Source organism: Athalia rosae, chromosome 1 (genome assembly GCF_917208135.1).
Source record: "Athalia rosae chromosome 1, iyAthRosa1.1, whole genome shotgun sequence".
NCBI lineage: Eukaryota > Metazoa > Arthropoda > Insecta > Hymenoptera > Athaliidae > Athalia > Athalia rosae.
Window position 1 is genome coordinate 4,714,661 of NC_064026.1, and position 18,659 is coordinate 4,733,319.

An 18,659-nucleotide genomic window follows, 5' to 3' on the forward strand; every position below is an offset into this window, starting at 1 on the left:
ATTGCGCTTGGAAAAAACTGGGCCAGGTACGGTTACAGGGACGCTACTTTCAACAAAGTGAGGTGTCTCTCAGCTACTTGTGTACGACGAAGAGATCATCTGTGCGGATCAACCGGACAAAAAAAATCGGGATACTCGCAAAAATCGATCTTGATAGGAAAAATGATTATTCGTCGATCTGGAAGTCGGGATTTCGCACCCCTGGATCGATTTCCATCAGCCTTCGTTGCGATGTGAAAAAATCCTGACGGGGAAAGGAGAGCAAAGAGACATCGTGGTGATTCTTTGGTTGAATTTTAATAATTTTCAGGCCATTGATTCGCGTCGATCGAAGAAGCGCGCTACGGTTGAAGGATGAGCGCGTCGGCGATCAACCCCTACCGGAGGAGGGTTGCCACCGGAATGAAAGCCTCGAAGTGCCACCACCAGAGCGCCACCGTCCCCGCCATACGGGTCGAGGCGGTCTCTTCGTCACGTGGACGATACAGGATTGGCAGATTCCCCAGGAAACGGTTGGCCAGCCAACGACGTTGGGGGTGGCCAGATAGTCACCGTCACCGTCGCATTCGGAGGGACGTCGTGCCCGTCGGATCCGCCCCCGGCCTCACGGCAAACCCTGAGGGAGTCACGAGCATGCCGCTCGCCTGCTCCCTGACACATTCGACAAGCGGCGTCGTAACTGGAAGCAACGCGCGGCAAGGGACCGACCAGCTCCGCAATACCACGAGACGCCGCGCGAGACGTCCTCTCCCTCGAGTGGGACACCCGCACACAGCTGTACCTCGGAGGAGAGAAAAACGGAACACGATTAAGTCGAAAATAAAAAGAACATCGGTAACGACCGAAGGTCAAGGGTCCGAGGTCCAACCGGGACAGTGCGAAGGGGTTGGTTTCGTGCAAAGACTCCGTCAGACAGACGACAGTGTAAATTTTATTGTGACGGTTTGTGCAGTTTATTTTATACGTGTTCATCGCCCACCCCCGATACGACCTTGACGCGAAAAAAAAATAATCGAACGGTAAACCAGGTGCTCCGTTTAGTCGTCCGCGTCGCGGTATTTGGACAGATGAAGAAAACAGTGAATACGACTCTTCGGTGCTCCCCGGACTCTGGACTTATCTAAATTCGAGAACGTCGCCAATTCCATTTCCCTGTCTATCGTAAAGTAAGGGTGACTTAGCCCCAATCGAAATACCTTAGTCCCGGGTTCGTGGTTAAACGAGGAACGGCGTTGTTGCCCCAGGAGATAACGCACAGCATCACCACGCGGTCCGACGAGTGGTCCGGACTCCTGCCCAGCTCCACTATAGTGGGTGCTGGCGGGTCGCCATGGCTCGGTCTCGGTGCAGGAGGTGGTGCGGGGGCGACAACAGGCGGTGGAAGCCCCGTAGAACTCGAAGGACACTGGGGCCGAAAATTGTACGGGGCTAGCGTCGCTCCTCCGCCACCCCCGCCCCATCATCACCCGAGAGCACCGCTCGTATTTCCCATTCAAGACATGCGACAAACGCTCAAGGAGGAACCGGTGCCAAGAGCTTGGCCGCAACCTGCCATCGCCGACAACGGAACGTAAGTTTCATCCCCTGTATCCTATCGCATCGTTCCCAGGAATTTAGAAACTAGAAATTTCGGATAAAGTCGTTCACAGACCATGCTGCACGATGTCGCGGAAAAAAAATAATTTCGTTATTCCATTTCGAAAATAATAGCGATTCGATCGGTCCTTCCCTGTACCCATCTCCTATCGTACGATAAAAAAAAATATCTCAAGTTTCTGTTGGAATTTTCACGTCCGATCGGGAGAAATAATTTTTACCGTGTAGGCCTACCGTTGACTCGTACTACTAGCGTCCGTCGGATCGCGCCGCTCCACTACTACTGAAATCATAAAATTTTCGCGTATCAAGACACGTCGTAGGAGAGAGTTGAATTTTTCAGAGTTCAATTCTAATGAGGTTTGAATTTACGCGCGGATACGAGGATATATTTTCAACGATAAATTGGCTGTTTAAAAAATCACCGCAGATACAGCAGACGATGTCACTTTATTACCGAGGTCCCCTTATGTACGGGGAGTTCAGACGAAGCGAATTATTTTTGGATGACGTTGTATAATGTACTGCAGCGGGTCAACGAAAAATAGGGAGATTCGGGATAATGATCACCGCAAAATGGAGCGTGGCCCGTATATAATCCTCTTTTAAAAAAGAGAGAAGAAAGTAATCCTCTTATATAAATCGCACCAACCGCTGCATTCGACGCACCCGTCATGCATATTATTATACAACATACCAAACCCCAGATCATCCAAATCGATGGCTGAAACAATAACGAGATTTCTTCGACGTGTTCGCCACATTTCGCCGACCCACTACACGGCGTGCAAATTCACCAGGTGTATACAAATAACGATCCATCGGTCAGAAAAAATCGATCGATCGCAATAAAAGCCAATAATTATTGTAGTTAAGGAAACCCGACGTACCGTCGCGGTGTTTCCTCTAAATGATCGCTCCGGTAGCAGGACAAAAAAAATTTCGGATGATCATACGGGATGCAGATACAGTGGGACAATCGTACGATCCGCAGGCTGCGAAGCTCTACGTCGGTATAGGGGGTTAATTTGCGATACTTTGGGGGCACAAAGGTGTGTAAGCGCGAAGTGAAGAGCGGCGCGCACGGGTGGTTGGCGACGGAGATGACGGTGGGTATAGATATATACGCGGTGGTTGAAGGTACGCGGTAGATATATACCGTAAGCCATATAGGAAGGAAGGACGCCAGACGAAGGTGGGATCTCTAATCCAATAGCGGTTCCCTTAACTAACCCTCCTTTTCACGGCATGTCACGACCCACGTAGCGAAATCAAGTTAATGTGATTGAGAATTTTAGCGCCTTTTACAAACCCCGCGGTACAGGGAACCTTTGCGGATCCCCGTACATCGAATACCCCTACTACGTATCTCCCCCAAAAAAAAACTATCTTCGTACCTCGCGACGATACCGCATTCGTTAAATACCGCGGAGGAAGGGAAGGGCGAAAGACCAAGAGTAAATACTCAGTGAATTTATGTAGAGAGCCCTTCAACCGGTTTCTATATTTTAGGCGTACGTACCGATGAAGAAAAATAAAAGACAACACGGGTCAGAAATAATTGTAACTTTGTACCGGCGGAGAGAAATTTATACGGGGCGATCTTCACGATAAGACGAAACACGTTCCTTGAGCGGTGTGTAACTATCTAAATTAAACAACGCGCTCTCCGTGGTTGGGGGTGGAGAATGGTTGGTTGGTGGGGAGGGGGGGGGGGGGGGGGGGGTCGGAAGCGCGAGGTGGATTATATTCAGATATATTACAAATTGCTCATTATCTCTGGATGAATTATTAATCGCGTCGCGGTTAACCGTAAACAGACTATATATCCCGGCCAACTCATGATATCGTAATAACGTTGGGCGACTAACTACTACTCGCGGTGCAACAACATGCAACGGTAGTAGTTCATTGCGACGCATCTATTTATTGTTATTCTCCGTATAGGGGTGTGTGTAATCCTGGGCTACTGCATGCGACGTTATATTATACGCGCTCGCTAAAATCCGCACTCTCTGTATTTTCAATATAGTTGTATAATAATACGCGTATAGGTAGGGTACGTACGTGTTGGCCGTAATACGCACGCGTAAATATAAATTCCGAGTATTATTACTGTAACAAATTCATACAAATGGGTTAGAATGGCGATACGATATACTCTATTCAATATCTACGTTACACCACGTCGCATATTTTCACTCGCCACAAATTGTGATCACCGCATTTCGCGTCACTACCGAATGAGTTCGTCGCGGTTCCCGTATTATTGCCGCGCAATCGAGGCGAATCGTCGATTATAACAACGGATGAAAAAAATTTTAAACTCGAAGAAATTTCCAGGGGGGCAGGGGGTTACGAATCGCGCTGAAATGAATCTTCGAAAAGGTCAGGGGTTGCGAGACCAAAGGTTATTTCAATCTCGGTGAAAACTTTGGGGGTTGAAAAAAAAAAAAAAAAGAATTTCGGCAGATCGAAGCCAGGCCGTAGCCGTCACGGGTCGGCGGCCAGTGACTTGAATTATGGGAAATTCGGAGGTAGGCGTGAATCAAGCTCGTAATTAGTACCACTGCCTACCCCCTCCTATATAACCTGCAGGAGGACGACGCGCTTCACGGAGTGCGTATATACACGGTGTAGGAGTATTAGATGCACGTTGATGTGCAGGTATAATTTTCGCGTACCGGTACGCCACCTTCCCTACCCATTAGAATAATATGAGAAATACGTAGAATTCTGTTCGTGGGGGGCAGGGAGGGGGGGAGGACGAGGGGCTTCGGGCGGCGAACAACACCGATAGGCACTCGATAACGTGGTTGACATGTCTATAATCATAACCCGGGCGTATACGAACGGCGGGAGGGGAACGATATTATACAGATGGGATGAAACGACGCGAAAAACAGCCGTTTAATAGAGGGATATTGGCGAGAAGTGACAGTTACCCAAACCCCTGTATATACGCGCTCGTCTATACCTATACGCCCGGCCGATTATAATTATTCCATACGTACTGCACTAAATTGCCTCTATGTGCAACGACTGTGTAACACCGTTAGCTCGTGTGTATATCTAGTACAGGTACGTGCGTACCTAGAGTTAGTTCGGCGGAGTACAGTCCGCCCTAAAACACCACCACCGCTGATCGGAGGTGACGAAAATTCATCGATTTACTTAGTCATTTACTCGGGAAACGCGAAACCCTGTTTTCCGCGAGCGTCGAAAGAAGGCGACGATATTCGTCGAGTATTCGCGCGGCGTGGAATGATCTTCGGATCGGTAGATCGAGAGGTGAGCGGAAACGTGGCGGAGCGTAGGACGCGGCGGCAGCGGTGGGCGGAAATACACGGACAGGGACAGAAAGCAGGGGTAGCAGATATAACGGAGGAATTGGTGCATAGCAAACGGGGCAAAATAATCGGACATCGAGAGTTATGGGGCGCGAACCGGCCGCCGGTTAATCAGCCACCGATAATTATCGACATGGGCCGTACATCACCCCTTCTCGTCTCCTACGTTCCACCCTGAACACCCCCTGGGCACCGTGGGCACCACGAGTCGGTCGCCCTGCACCGTCGATAGTACAATGCTGGTACTTCAGCGACCGAAGTGACAAACGGACCAACGATCACCTCGTTTATTTTCCGAAGCGATCTATAGAGACATACAAGGCACACCCGGATGTTACAGACGAACATCCCGCAAAACTGATTCAGCTATTTATTCTCCAAGGATATAAAATAGTCTCGCATCCGACGAGATGAATGATACATTTTATTCATGTTTTTTTTCCTTTCTTCTCTTTTTTATTATTTCCGACAAGTTGTACGAAGTTTGCCTTCGAATATCGCGGCGAGCGCGGGTTATAGTGGGATGTAAAACTTCGGTAGGGCGAAGGAAAAGGGATGAGAGAGGTGCGTAAACCAGTTTAGAGCACGGGCCACGGTGCGCGGCTCTTGTCGCCTTTTTCCCGCAATTAAGCTACCCGCTTGAATATTTAACACTTTGCCAACACGAATCTACTACTCGGTACCTACCACCTCGCACCGTTTACTCGCTCCGCGTTTCGGCATCCTCTCTCTACCTCACCGCAGCGCGGCGGTGGTTCGAGTTTAGTCGAGTCGCATCCGCCCGGTTCGTTTACTTTTCGCGCTGACTTTATTATTTTGTTTGCACGGATCTCTTTGGGAATGAAACCCGCGTAATCGCGCGCGACGTTATAACGTAGTAACCGCGCGGTGGTTGTAAATTTGCCATCGTGCGGCGGTCCGCACAATGCGAGCCATCGAGCGAGCCGTGTAAATTCTTACATCGAAGGTGTACGCGTATACCTGAGTATTGGACGGGGGACGGGGAAAAAAAGGGGGTCGTCGAGAAAATTGACGTTGGGAAATTTTAGCGATCTTGTAAAGGGGGTGGAAGTGAGAAATGGTGGCCGAGAGGTGACATGTTTTTCTGAAACGGTGCCCGGAATTTGAAGTGCCCAAGAGGGGCGGGCGCGATCGACCAACTACTACGCCAATTCCGAAAATCACGAGGGACAACCCATCACTCAACGTCCGCCGGTCGTCCCCGAGTGAAAGAAACTTGAAACCCGGTTTGTAAGTTTCGGGAAAAAAACAATTAAAGAAAACGGGGAAGTACAGATACACGCACGGTCGCCCCCTTTTTTTGCATACATACCTACCAATACGCGCAGATCAACGAACAATTTTTCAAACTGTCAAAACACTCGGAGAATTCACTCCGATACGCCCATTCGCATCTATAGATTTTTCTATTTCTTTTTTCGAGAAACGCCGTGAGATTACATTCTATCATTTCCAATAGCCGTTTCATTTTTTCAACGGATGTATCGCTGGTAATTTTTGTCAGACAAATGCGCGCGTATGGGCTATCTTTTCGTTATTAATAATACGCGCCGCGAGTTCTAAATTATAGTACGAAAATGATATCCATACAGGTGTATATATACAACAGTAGCTAGGAACAACAGAGTAGCAGCAGCGTCCATTTCATTAGCAAAGTCCTTTGGGTGGAATAACTTCACAAAGCAAATTAATCATGCCTACGTAATTGCGACGTTCACGCGCGACATAGATTATGTGATCAGCGATAAAACGGGGAAAAAAAAAAATACGAATGAAAGCGAGGGACGAAATAGAATAACAAAAAAATAAAAAAAAAGGAGAAAAAAAACGAGAAAAATGAACTTGCACCGCGGCGCTGCGGGGCCCCTCGTCCGTCTTTTGTTCGCCGTTAACGACGTGCTGCACCCTCGACCGTTACGATATATTGCCATTTTTTTTCGGATTTTAATCCCCAGATTTTCGGGGCACGCGAAAATTACGATCCAAGCAGAATTGCTTCCGGAAAAATATCGGCGACGTACCGATCGTAATGAAATTGGAGTGAATTAAAAGTCTACGGTCAACGCGTGGCCTTTGGAATGCATGTGGATTCCGGCGACGGATGAGCGATGATGGGGTTGAAGGAACTGACTGATTGCGTAAAGAGGGTGAGCACGCGTTTAACGCCACACTCAATTAATAACCCGGAGTACACCTCACCGCATCGGAGGCTACGTTTCGTTCTACGCACTACGGTGTGTAACTGCTCGCGCCCGTATTACGTAAGGCAATTATACATGTTCCCGATATAGGTACACGCGCACACGGAGTGTACCGGTTGAGAGGGAAATGCGTGTACTGTAACGACCGGCGTGAATTATATAATGATTTTGAAATAAATTGATTAGTTTTGGGAAAATGACATTACGGTGATTTGGGGAGATATTATTACGGTTCCGTGGATCCGGCGGCGAACGCGTATATATAGGCTGTATTATTTCGAACTCTTCTCCGTTCCGGCGATAGTTGTGTTGCGTGGGCTATTATATCGCCGAGCCGCGAGGGGTCTTTCCGTGCCATTACTCAAAGATGGTACTAGAGTCCGGCGGCCTAATCTCGGCACATGAGACCTTAATGGGATTTTAAGGCGTTGAAGCCACCTGCGCGCTCTGGCGACCTCGCTCGTTTGTCTTTCCTTAGTTCCTCCGTCCCGCGATACTCCTTCCCGTTTAGAGCGACCGTACTCTTCCACTTTCTTTTGGAATATTCAACCCCCCAATTCGAATCGATTTTGTCGGTCATCTAATTTATCTCCTCTATTTTGCCTTTCACGTTTCAGCGTCGGAGTCGGCAGAGCCCATTTCGAGAAGCAACCCCCCAGTAATCTGAGAAAGAGTAATTTTTTTCACTTCGTGATCGCGCTGTACGACCGTGCGGGGCAACCAATCGAGATCGAGAGGACGGCCTTCATCGGATTCGTCGAGAAGGATCAGGTAAGCTGAAATTAATTACACCGATTGCCAATCTGTTGTAACCACCGGCGGGAGGGAGGGGAGGGGGGGAGGAAAAGGAGGAAAATACGAGGCGCGGCACAGGAGCGGGGGCAAAGGGGGGGCGATAAAGAAGCGGACGGTAGCGGGTAGGGAGAGAGCGGGAGAAAAAGAGGAAGACTGAGAAATGAGGAAAGAAAAAGAAAATATATAAACGCCGAAGGGGGAGAACGGGGAACGGGGAGTGGCGAGGGGGATGACTCGAAGGAAAAGGATCTCCGTCGACATGGCGGACAGTCGTGACGACAAAACGTGAACGAAGAACGAACTTTGCCGCTGCGGAAATATATCCGTACCCTTCGCTTCCATCGCCCCTCGGGCCCCCCGCTCTAGTCTCGCGCTGCACATCCTGCTGCCGCGTCCCGCACATCCGTTGTGAGATGTACAGCTGCAGCGGGGCAGGACTCTTATCGGCGAAACTTTGTCTTCGCCCTTAAACTAACGCCAGAGTGACGTGAATTTTTCTCTCTCTCTCTCTTTATCTCTCCGACTGATTGTGAGTATCGTTTATTATTAACGAAGAAAAGTCTGAAGACTGAAAAGTTTTTGGGTCACGGATTCAAAGTCGAGCTCGCTACAGTGGCGGCGTACCAACGGACTCGATCGTACGGTTTTCGGTGGTTCGGCTACCTTGTATTGACTTTTCGTATTTGACCAGCTAAATAACGAATGCCTACCAGGTGTAATCTTTGATCAGTAGAGCTCTTCTTTCTATCGGATACTATTAAGTTGCGTGACCGTTAAGAGCTGGGGAGGGTTAACGTACTACGTGGTAGAACACGGTCGGCTCTGCCCTAACGACAGCCACTCTAGCTCACAAACTGACTAATAAATTTCTTCATGGAGTACAGGGAACCGATGATCACCGGAGGTCTTGTACGTAATACCGTTCGATCGTGTATCGATTGATAATAATTCGCTATCTCACCGGAATTCTGTGTAATCCGCGCAACGCGAGCTCAGTAGCGCGATGTTTCAACTAATTGGTTTTGCCAACAGTGATTTCTTTTTTTCGCTCAAACCGTCGCGTTGATATGGGAGATTATGCCTTGAAATTGTTCGAATGAATGAAGAGTCCGTCACGCTGGTCTGGCGTAGAAAAAAAAAATGCGCTTCGTGAAATATCGAATATTCAACGTTGCGTGGGTTTCAATGGATACGTTTGACTAGACGCGAGCGTTATTTTCTAGGTCTAAATATAAGACCCGGGCGCGATAGATGACTTCTCGGAATCGTCCTCAGAGGAGCAATAACCACCGAGAGTGCGGTAGGGAAGCAAATCTATCTTTGGTACTTTATTCCGTCGGCAGTACGCACATGTGTAAGAGTCGCATAAAAAGTCCTCAGAAGTCTCGACTAATTGACGGATTTGAATTAATTAGTTTCTCTTATCGAATAATGATCAACCGCGAGCCGTTCGAGGATCGATTGAGATAAGTAGTCCTCCTATTTAGTCATCTCACCCACTTAACTAATCACCCGGCGGTACGACGGTGTGATATGTTTAAATTCACTCGTCGGTCTGTCGTCCGACTCCGCAAGACTGTGACGGTATAATATTCGTACACGGGTTACCCATACCTGGCCACGACGGTATGGAGTACCCGCAGTTGGCTCACGATGCGCGATGTAAGCGTGTATAATTCACGTAGGTAGACAGTTGCATCGCGTGGTCTCCTATTAATTAGGGTCATGCACCGAGGGCATACATCAACCCCGCCGGTAAGGGCAGGAGATCGCGGCAAAGCGCCGTCAGCGTCCTCAACCATCCCCGCAACTATTTACATATTTTTTACTCTCCTCTTCCACAATTAAATTATCATTGCAACGACGATGGCCGATGCGCAGGTTTCTGGGTGCGGAAAAATTCAGATATCTCTGTTAGTTTTAGTTGTAGCCCAATCTAGTTTACGGATTCGTGTTCCTGAGGTCAAAATACATTGGAAAAGCGTCATACGATCGATTTTTTAAATAATTCATTTTTGGCCCAAAAATCGAAAAAATCCAAAGGGGTACCCCTTGGAATTTTGTCGATTTTGGGTCAGAAAAAAATATTTTATTTTATATGCCATTCTTATGTTTTTGAGCCCAGGAATCCGAATCCGGAAGTCAAATTGATCTATCTACAAAATTGATCGAGTTATCGCCAATTTTTCACTTTTTGGAGCAGAAAAATCAAGATATCTCGATAAGAAAAAATCGTAGCTCAATTTACTCAACGGATTCGTATTCCTGGGATCAAAATACATAAGAAAAGTGCCATACGATCAATTTTGAAAAATAAAAATTTTTGGTCAAAATCTGAAAAAATCGTAAGGGGTACCCCTTGGAAAAATCTCAAATTTTGGCAAAAAATTTTTATTTTTTGAAATTGATCGTATGGCACTTTTCTTGTGTATTTTGATCCCAGGATTCCGAATCCGGAAGCAAAATTGATTTATCTATAAAATTGATCGAGTTATCGCAAATTTTTCACTTTTTGGAGCAGAAAAATCGAGATATCTCGATGGGAAAAATTCGTAGTTCAATTTCACCCACGGATTCGTATTTCTGAAGTCAAAATACGTCAGATCACGTCAATATACTGTGAAAAAAAAAATCTTGCTCCTGAGCTCGCCGCGAAAATCGCCAAAATAATAATTTTCAGACTGCAAAGCCTATGGATTTTCCAGGATACTTGCAGTCACTACTGATTTCACGAAGCTGATCAGACCCGGGCGTTTTCAAATGAAAATCTGGACTGTGTATACCTTAATCTGCCCATTTGTTTAATAAGTACCTACATTTTATTATAGGTATAGCATAGGTATAGGAAGAACTACATCGAGGAGCATTACTTTAGGTCACGTTGGGGGTAGTTGAAAATGCATTAGGCGAAGAAATGAGTAGTATAGCATATGGTGAACGATGCACGCGTGACTCGTCACTCGTCGGTATAATTATGCATCGCACGCAATACGGAGATAGCCGCACGGTGGCCTGCATAGGTCGGTACCAACTGATATATAAATACCATCTACCTATGTAACGATGCAGCTCTTACACGTTCATCAAGGAATTAATAATTAGCGAGTGACGTTGGTACATCGTAGTCCCATACGCAAACATCTGTATACGTATCTACGGCTGTGTACATGCGTACAACATGTATATCAAAATGCATTTAATTAAGTGCAGTCAGTGCCTGCGAGGCGGGGCGCGAGCAACTAAAGTAATTATCTCCTCGAGACCCCGTAGCCCCGCGCAGCTCTTCGGGTAAATGCGTTTATGCACCATGCGTGTAGGTCGTATCTTTTTTTACCCCCCCCCCCCCCCCCCCCAAAAAACACCGAAGCAACGAAAGTCCTTCGAGCCAGATCGTTGCCGTTCGTTGATTTTCAATAAATCTCTTTTTCTTCTCATTTCAGGAAACGGAGGGACAGAAGACGAACAACGGGATCCAGTACCGGCTGCAACTGCTCTACGCAAACGGTAAGAAATGTGAAAAGCTACTCCAATAATGATCAATGGGATATTCGGGTATCCGGTGATGCGGGAATTTATGGGATTTCGGGATCGATTGGGTTACAATATCGTCACCTTTCTGACTGTCGAGCAATTTGCTGAATGCGCGGGGATCGAGCGATCGGGTGTTGAGGCGATCAAGCAGCCGGACCATCAACATTCCAAACGGACACCCGATGGTCGCTCTTGCCTCGCTTACCGCCTCTAAAAAGTTCTCGCCTCCTCTAACTTTCAGCGAGTCAGTCAGTCAGTCAGCGAGTGAGCGACAGGCGGATGCGAGGGATGCGTAGACCGCAACAGAGACATATTTTACGTCACCGCGATCCCGCTGGTCGCTACGGCAGCGGCGGATTCATCGATCCCGCAAAAACGTCGTGACGTCGGTATAGAATCGCCGGAATTTCGGGGTAAAAGGAATAAGATTGAAAAACGAATATGATAAACCGGGAGCAAAAGGAAAAAGCAGAGGGAGGAGGGGGCGGCGGAGGGGTGGGAGCCGAAGAATCCCGGCGTTATAATCGCATATGCGTTAAAAAGCTCTTAGGCGCTAGCGAGTTTCGAATGTATTTTTCACTCCATAGGAGGAGTTCGAAGCGGAGTATCGCAGCAACAACGGCAGCGGTGCAGCCTGAATCCGATCAATCAATGCGGGATTTTTGCGGTGATGGGCATCGGTGACTGAGAAGCCGCCCTTCCATCTATGGGCACTAAAACGTGTTGCCAACATCGCGGACAAGAAATAACTAACTGTTGCAAAGTAGAAATGCCAGGGGTGATCTGTTGTCGGAGTATACGTATAGTGTAGCGCACGGTGTATGTATGTATGTACGAGTGTACATAGGTACCAACTTCGCACACTTTATGTATACCAAACATCTCCGCGAATAAAGGGTATATATATCCCGATCCCGTGTTGGGTGTACCGCGGAATCGGTGCACTTGTAAGTCGCCCGTCGTTGATTCTCGTTTGCGTCCTTCGGGAACTGCGGGAACGGAGGAAAGCCGAGCACGCGGGGGCCCCTGCGCGAACGACACCCGATCCGGTGGGGATCCGTATTAGTTAATCACCTGTCAAAAGATTAGCATAACTGGCAATAATACGCCGTCGGGAGTTACAGGGACGAGGGATATACGCGCGTTCGCTAAAAGTGATACTTTGGGAAAAACTTGATCGGCCGCACCCGAGTATATAGATCGAGACAAAGCGATAGCTCCTTAATCGGTTGCACTCCGAGTGGACTTATATATGCCTTCCGAAGCTGAGGAAGTCTCCGGCCGTACGTCCGTCGAAGCGTCTCCTTTTCTTTTCCAATTTTTATTTACTTCTTATTTCTTACTTCCCTCCCTTTCGCTCCAACGCGAGACTCGGATATCGAGATGCCCGGCTCGACGGGCCCGAGAAGGTGCAAAAAACATGCCCCGATATGGCCGGCAACGGGGGCAACCCCTGCACCTCCCTATCCCGCTCCTCGGTCTCCTACATCTCTCGCTCCTTATTTATTATTTAATTATCGATTTATCGCTCCGCTCGACGCTCGACGGTGACGCGATGACGCGACTCGAACACCTGACTCTTCGTTGGTTCACGCCAATTTGTCTTCTACAATCTCACGCCGCTCGTCATACCAGATTCGAGACGATCGAGCGATCGACGAAGACGTTTGAAAAAAAAAATGAAATAAACAAAAATAAAAACCAACCAAACGGTTGATCAATGGAATGAAAAGAAAAACCGGCTGTCGAAACCAACAGAAATCATTCTTCGCGCACACGATGCCACCTATTATCGCATGAAATACGATCGCGAAGTTTACCAGCTGTTAATAGCTGCCACGGAGTTTCTGGGAGCTATTTTACAGCCGCATCGGGGAAGAGCAGGTAAACGCGGGAAACTGTTGCTTAAACATCCGCCGCGAACGTTGGGATTGTACGTGCACACGACTCGAATCGTGGGTGAAACGGACGGAGATGGGAGAAGAGCGGACCAAATTGGGCGACCGGCCTTCATTCGACCGTATCGCCGTCGACTCTTTTCACCCCTCCCGCCTTTCTACGTTCGGTTAAAAATCGACAATTGAATTACAATCGATATCGTTAATTCCTTCGATCCGCGATCTAGTCAACTTTTTTGACCGCACCCCAATCGGTCCGTTTGAATTTGTATCGAGACGCGAAAAAAATCAACTGTCGACGCTCGAGGGTTGCGACGGTTTTACCGCAGAGTAGTCGTAGTAGTCTGCGACGATGCAAGGCTCTCGTTCTTTTAAATCGTGAATCACGCCCGCGGTGGCAGAAAATAACGCGGGGATGAAGAACGACCCGCTTATGCCCTTCAGTTTCCGTTTTACGGGCCACGAGATCTATGTTCTCTGTTGCACGTATACAACACCTACCGTCTTCGATGAATTTCTTTCACACGGATAAACACACAAATTTCTATACTTATACTTCTCTCTCTCTCTCTCTCTCTCTAGCTGCCTCGGCGTAAAAGGATTAAAATTTTACCACCGGCTAACATAATCGCGGGTAATTTTAATTCGGTCAGAAAGCCGAGCAGGTTAAGCCTCGGGTAATCCCGATATAAGACTGCTACTGGCTGCCATTCCGTACAGTCTGCATCCCCGGATACACTAGACGCGAATTCTCTCCGAGGAAATAATATACCTGTACGTACGTGTACGGAACATGTACGTACCTACCTCCTACAGCCGTACAGCTCTTATGTACGGACGTGTACCTATGTCCCGCGTGTACGAGTATTGCGTACACGTTGCTCGCACCAGCTACTCGTACATACCTGAAACCAACATAGCTCTGAGCGCCTTGAGCCGACCGCACTCGGCTAGAGGTGCTCACCGCGAGCTGTAGCGATTCCGTGTATGGGTGGGTGGTGCCCACGAGCCCAACCCGTGCCGTATAACCAGACCAGGTAACATTATGTTGCCGTGGATTATAATATCTGGCCCCAAACTAGCTCACAAATTACCTCGAGAACCCGTCGTGGCTTATTACAACTCCGTGCTCCGTGGTCCGCGGATTTCCAGGCTAATGCTGTAGGGTCCAATCGGGACCCAGTCGAGGATAAGGTGGGCAAGGATATCGATCCCCCGGATGAAATTCGCCGCCGTTCGATGAGACGTTTCTCTTTTCTCTTATCCTGTTTCCCTTTGGCTTTTTTCCGTTTTTATTTTTTCATTTTATATTTCACTCGAATTCTGGAAAAAGGCATCATCACGCCGAACGGTGAGCTCTTCGAAACCGACTAAAACGCTTTTAAATCCACGGAATTCAACCCTCTCGGATACCCACCTAAGAGCGTACAGCGGCACAGAAAAAGCTCGTGGCATTAAAAACCGTTTAAGAGCGACCGCGCGGCTAGTCGGTTCTGTGCAAGAGTCTCTTGAGAATTATGCGTTCGCTGTACGGCTACGCTATCCAACTTGCGCACGGTCACTCGTAAAAAGCGTATACACGATACCGCGAATCTGTGATTTGTGAGATGATTTGAAAAATTTTTGATAATCATATTTTCCGTACAATTTGTGTTTCAGGTGTGAGACAAGAGCAGGATATATTCGTCAGGTTGATAGACTCCGTCACAAAACAGGTGAGTCGTTGATAACCGATTTTCTTCAACAACATCCGTATACGCAGACATTTTCTTTTTATTTTTATTTTTTTTCTCTCTTCTCAACGCACGAAATTGTGAAAGCACTAAAAATCGAAACTCGTCCCCCCGATTGTCGGTCTCGTTGTACGCCCCGAGTATATTCTTATCAGGGCCACGTGGCAGCTCCGACCGAACCCAACATCGCCCGGCCCGGTGGCAGCGGATAGATCAGCGCGAAGAGATAGGAACGAAGGAGGATCATAACCTTCCGAGCAAACACAAATAAAGCCGGCAGATTAGAGCACGGATAAAAGCTTTACGAGTGAAGGGTAGTCGTGTCGGTGGTTGCCGGATATCTGCCCGGGTTCCACTCCGCCGACAAAATGTACCTCTGCAGGGCGTAAATCGTTCGCACCTCGATCTTTCTTATATACCATACACCTGATACATCCCGCGACCTACGTCTCGTCCCCGAAATCCGAGGAGCGAATGGCCGATTTTTTTCCTCTCGTGCGTCATTGGAAATAAAGAGCGATTGAAAATTTGTAAAAAAAAAAAAAAGGGGATCGATGATCCCTGGACACTCTGTAGCTATGATCGCGGGCCTGACGTGACTAATAAGCGAGATGGATCGCGGATTGAAAAGCGTTCTATGCCCGCGCAGGTCCAGGACGGTTTAGTAATTTAATCAGCTAAAACTAACGTCGGTCGTGCAGACCCTCCCCGCCCCGAAGTCTCTCTCCCGTTCCACCGCTCGTTCGTTTTTCGCTCCAATCCGCCTTCGCTCCTTGAATATCTCCCGTACTCGTCATACCCACTCTTTTTTTCAGTCAGCGTTATACCGGCAACAAGATGATTCAATCTGCTAAAACCTTCCTCGTCCTCATAACTCGACCCTCCTTCTTTATGTGGGTTATAAGAATTAATAACGGCCGAGATAGGAGAATTCGGTCACGAGTCGTTCAACGACTCTTGGAAATTATTATTGTCCAAATTTGATACGGTGAATTGTCGAAAAATCATCGTATTTCGTAGACTATTAGAAACAACGCTAATTAACGAGGTATCACCCGGGACGATTTGATTCGGTCAACTTTTACCGCGCGCACTTATCTCTTTGAAAATATTATTTCATCCGCAGGTTGCAAGTTAGAAATTTCCCCCCTCCTCAACCCACCACCAACTTCTGACTCGGACAGCGATTTATCTTGTCGGCGAGATAGTAACGAAGTTAGTTATACCAACAGGCATACACGAGCAATTTTCTACATTCGAAAGTACCGCAGCTGAATTAGGAGGCCATGCCGCTGTAAATCTGTAATAATTGAGTGCTACGTTCGTATATGTATACCTATGTACGCAGAAAATCGCGATATCTATGGCACTAGGAATAATGAGTTTCACCGAGCATCGCGATCCACTGAATAACGAAAATTGCCGGTATCGTTACACTTCGCGAAGATAAATTGAAAAAAGTAAAAAATTGTTAAAAAAAACTCAATAACAATAGAATACCTACCCATACGTGATAAAGGTGAAGTAAACATCACCGGAGAAAAATTTAATAGTCGCACGCGGTTAAGGGATATAAAAAGTTGTAACGAAATTTAGTTCAAGATTAAAAATGCTAAATGCTAATTACTTTCGGGGGAGGGGGCGAAGCGGGTGGTATAAGAGAAAAACATTTATAGTCTACTATAACTGGTAGAAAACACTGAGGTGTGGGATGAAAAGTGAACGGGGGGGAGGGGGTGGCGTGTAACGTTGTTATTCTAAATGAATGAGCAACACGAAATTGTAGCTAAACTTGTAACGGTATTACTCAGCCTCCCGTCGTTTCCTCGGTAGGTATTCCGGGGGGTGCGAATAACTCCGAGAACTGAGCTATGCGATGCTGCGAACGTAAATTCCGAAAGAGAGACACAACGCGAAACGTTGTTATGATTATACGTACACGTATATACCTATATGTATATATAGGTATTACCTGCGTTCAGCGATCTGTCGTTTCTCCATAAATTTTTCATCGTGTAGTTAAACTGACATAACTTTATGCGGCGTCGCGACAACGGTGCGGAGTAAAATTCAATGGACTATCCGAAACGTTTTTGAGAATAGAAACTTCCATTTTTATACGAAAGTAAAAATCGTGAGTGCGCCATGAACGCGGCGAAGAATCGCGTTTTTATATACTTAACGAAAACGAGACGCTTCCCGCAGACCGCGGAATTCAAAAATTCAAGGGCTCGATCGTTGCGGAAATAATTGACACGGGGGAATTGAAATCGCAAGATATTAATACCCGCGCAACGCGGTGGACTCGAGTGGCGATAAAAATTTCGAGATTAAATTTTCATTAGCGTCGGTAGTCTACTCGCCTTTTTTTTTTTTTATAGCCGACCGGCGACCGTTCTCGTCTCTTTTGTGGAAAAATGTCGAAGCTGTGGCGTTTACATTCAAACTCCCGACTAGTTTTTTTTCACCGGAATCACTTCAGCGGTTCGAAATCAGATTCTTTCATCTTTGATTACAGCCCGCGACGCAATGAAATGTAAAAAAAAGGCAAATAAATTACACCCTTTCCGAGGGAAGGGGGAGAAACAAAAGTTGATCGGCGAGGCTCGTCGAATCGCGCACCCGTGGGCGTCGCGCTCGCCGCTCCCCATACGCAGCAAGGCTAATGCTAAAATATGAGTATTTAACTATAGATTAAGGAAATAATAAGCTCGAGATAAGTTAATCCCCGGTAGATAAGAAAAGTACGACCCCCGAGCTGCTCCCGGTGCATAGGGGAAAAACGGGGATTCGAGGGTGGCGCCCTGGGGGCGACGGTGATGTCGGCTCGATGCATGTACTACACAGGGAGAAATGCACGCAGGGGCTGGTCCTCCGATACAGCCGATTCCCAGGGGATGTAGGAATCGATTCGCGATAGAAATCATTACGCCGCATTTGAATGCCTATCTTCGAATTTATCTAAGGCTCTTTCATTCGTCCTCCTCAATTCTCCATTCTCTTCTCTCCGTGGACATGTGAGTAGATCGTTCTGTTGGCATTTCGTCTTAATTCCATCCGTAAGATTGTTTCTAGGATCCCACGACCTCCCAGGCAAGGGATTCTAATCTCGTACGCACATCCTTCGAATGACGTTCGAAAAAAAATCGTCCAAATTTTTTATTATCATCTTCAGCGATTCGAGTCGGTGATTGTTTGTGAATTTGATGAAACTGAACAGGGTACGGTCATCGACGGATCGCTATTAGTCCTTCACGGGTAATTCCCGTGGGAATTAGACGGGGTGGGGTGTAAGAAATCCTGGTGGGACTTGCCGGAAGTGGAAGTAAGCCCCACGGGGATGTCGTTGACTGGTCGCACCCCCAGGACTCGTCGTCGTCTGACGTCGTAACCTCCGCCGGTGTCTCTCCGTATCGCAAACTGCAGCCAACGAACGAACGTCCGCGGAGGTGGCGGTTGTTCGATGGGGCGAATATCACCTGGGGAACAGCGAGGACCCCGACTATCCTTACTCTTCGGGGAGCGACGCGCTCG

At 47.5% G+C, this 18,659-nt stretch overlaps 1 protein-coding gene across 6 annotated transcripts in view; it reads left to right on the top strand.

Annotated features, from left to right (window-relative positions):
* Positions 1-619: 619 nt before the first annotated feature.
* The window catches only part of LOC112694824 (transcription factor collier), a 60,277-nt gene continuing 42,237 nt past the window's right edge, over positions 620-18,659 (top strand). The window contains exons 1-4 of one of the 6 annotated variants that reach the window (XM_048650610.1): positions 620-1,570; positions 7,786-7,939; positions 11,404-11,467; positions 15,052-15,107. In XM_048650610.1, coding sequence (XP_048506567.1) covers positions 1,500-1,570; positions 7,786-7,939; positions 11,404-11,467; positions 15,052-15,107 — 345 coding nt within the window. In that variant the 5' untranslated portion in view covers positions 620-1,499. The remainder of the gene's footprint in view (positions 1,571-7,785; positions 7,940-11,403; positions 11,468-15,051; positions 15,108-18,659) is intronic. The other 5 variants (XM_048650598.1, XM_048650590.1, XM_048650584.1 and 2 more) reach the window with 5 other exon arrangements.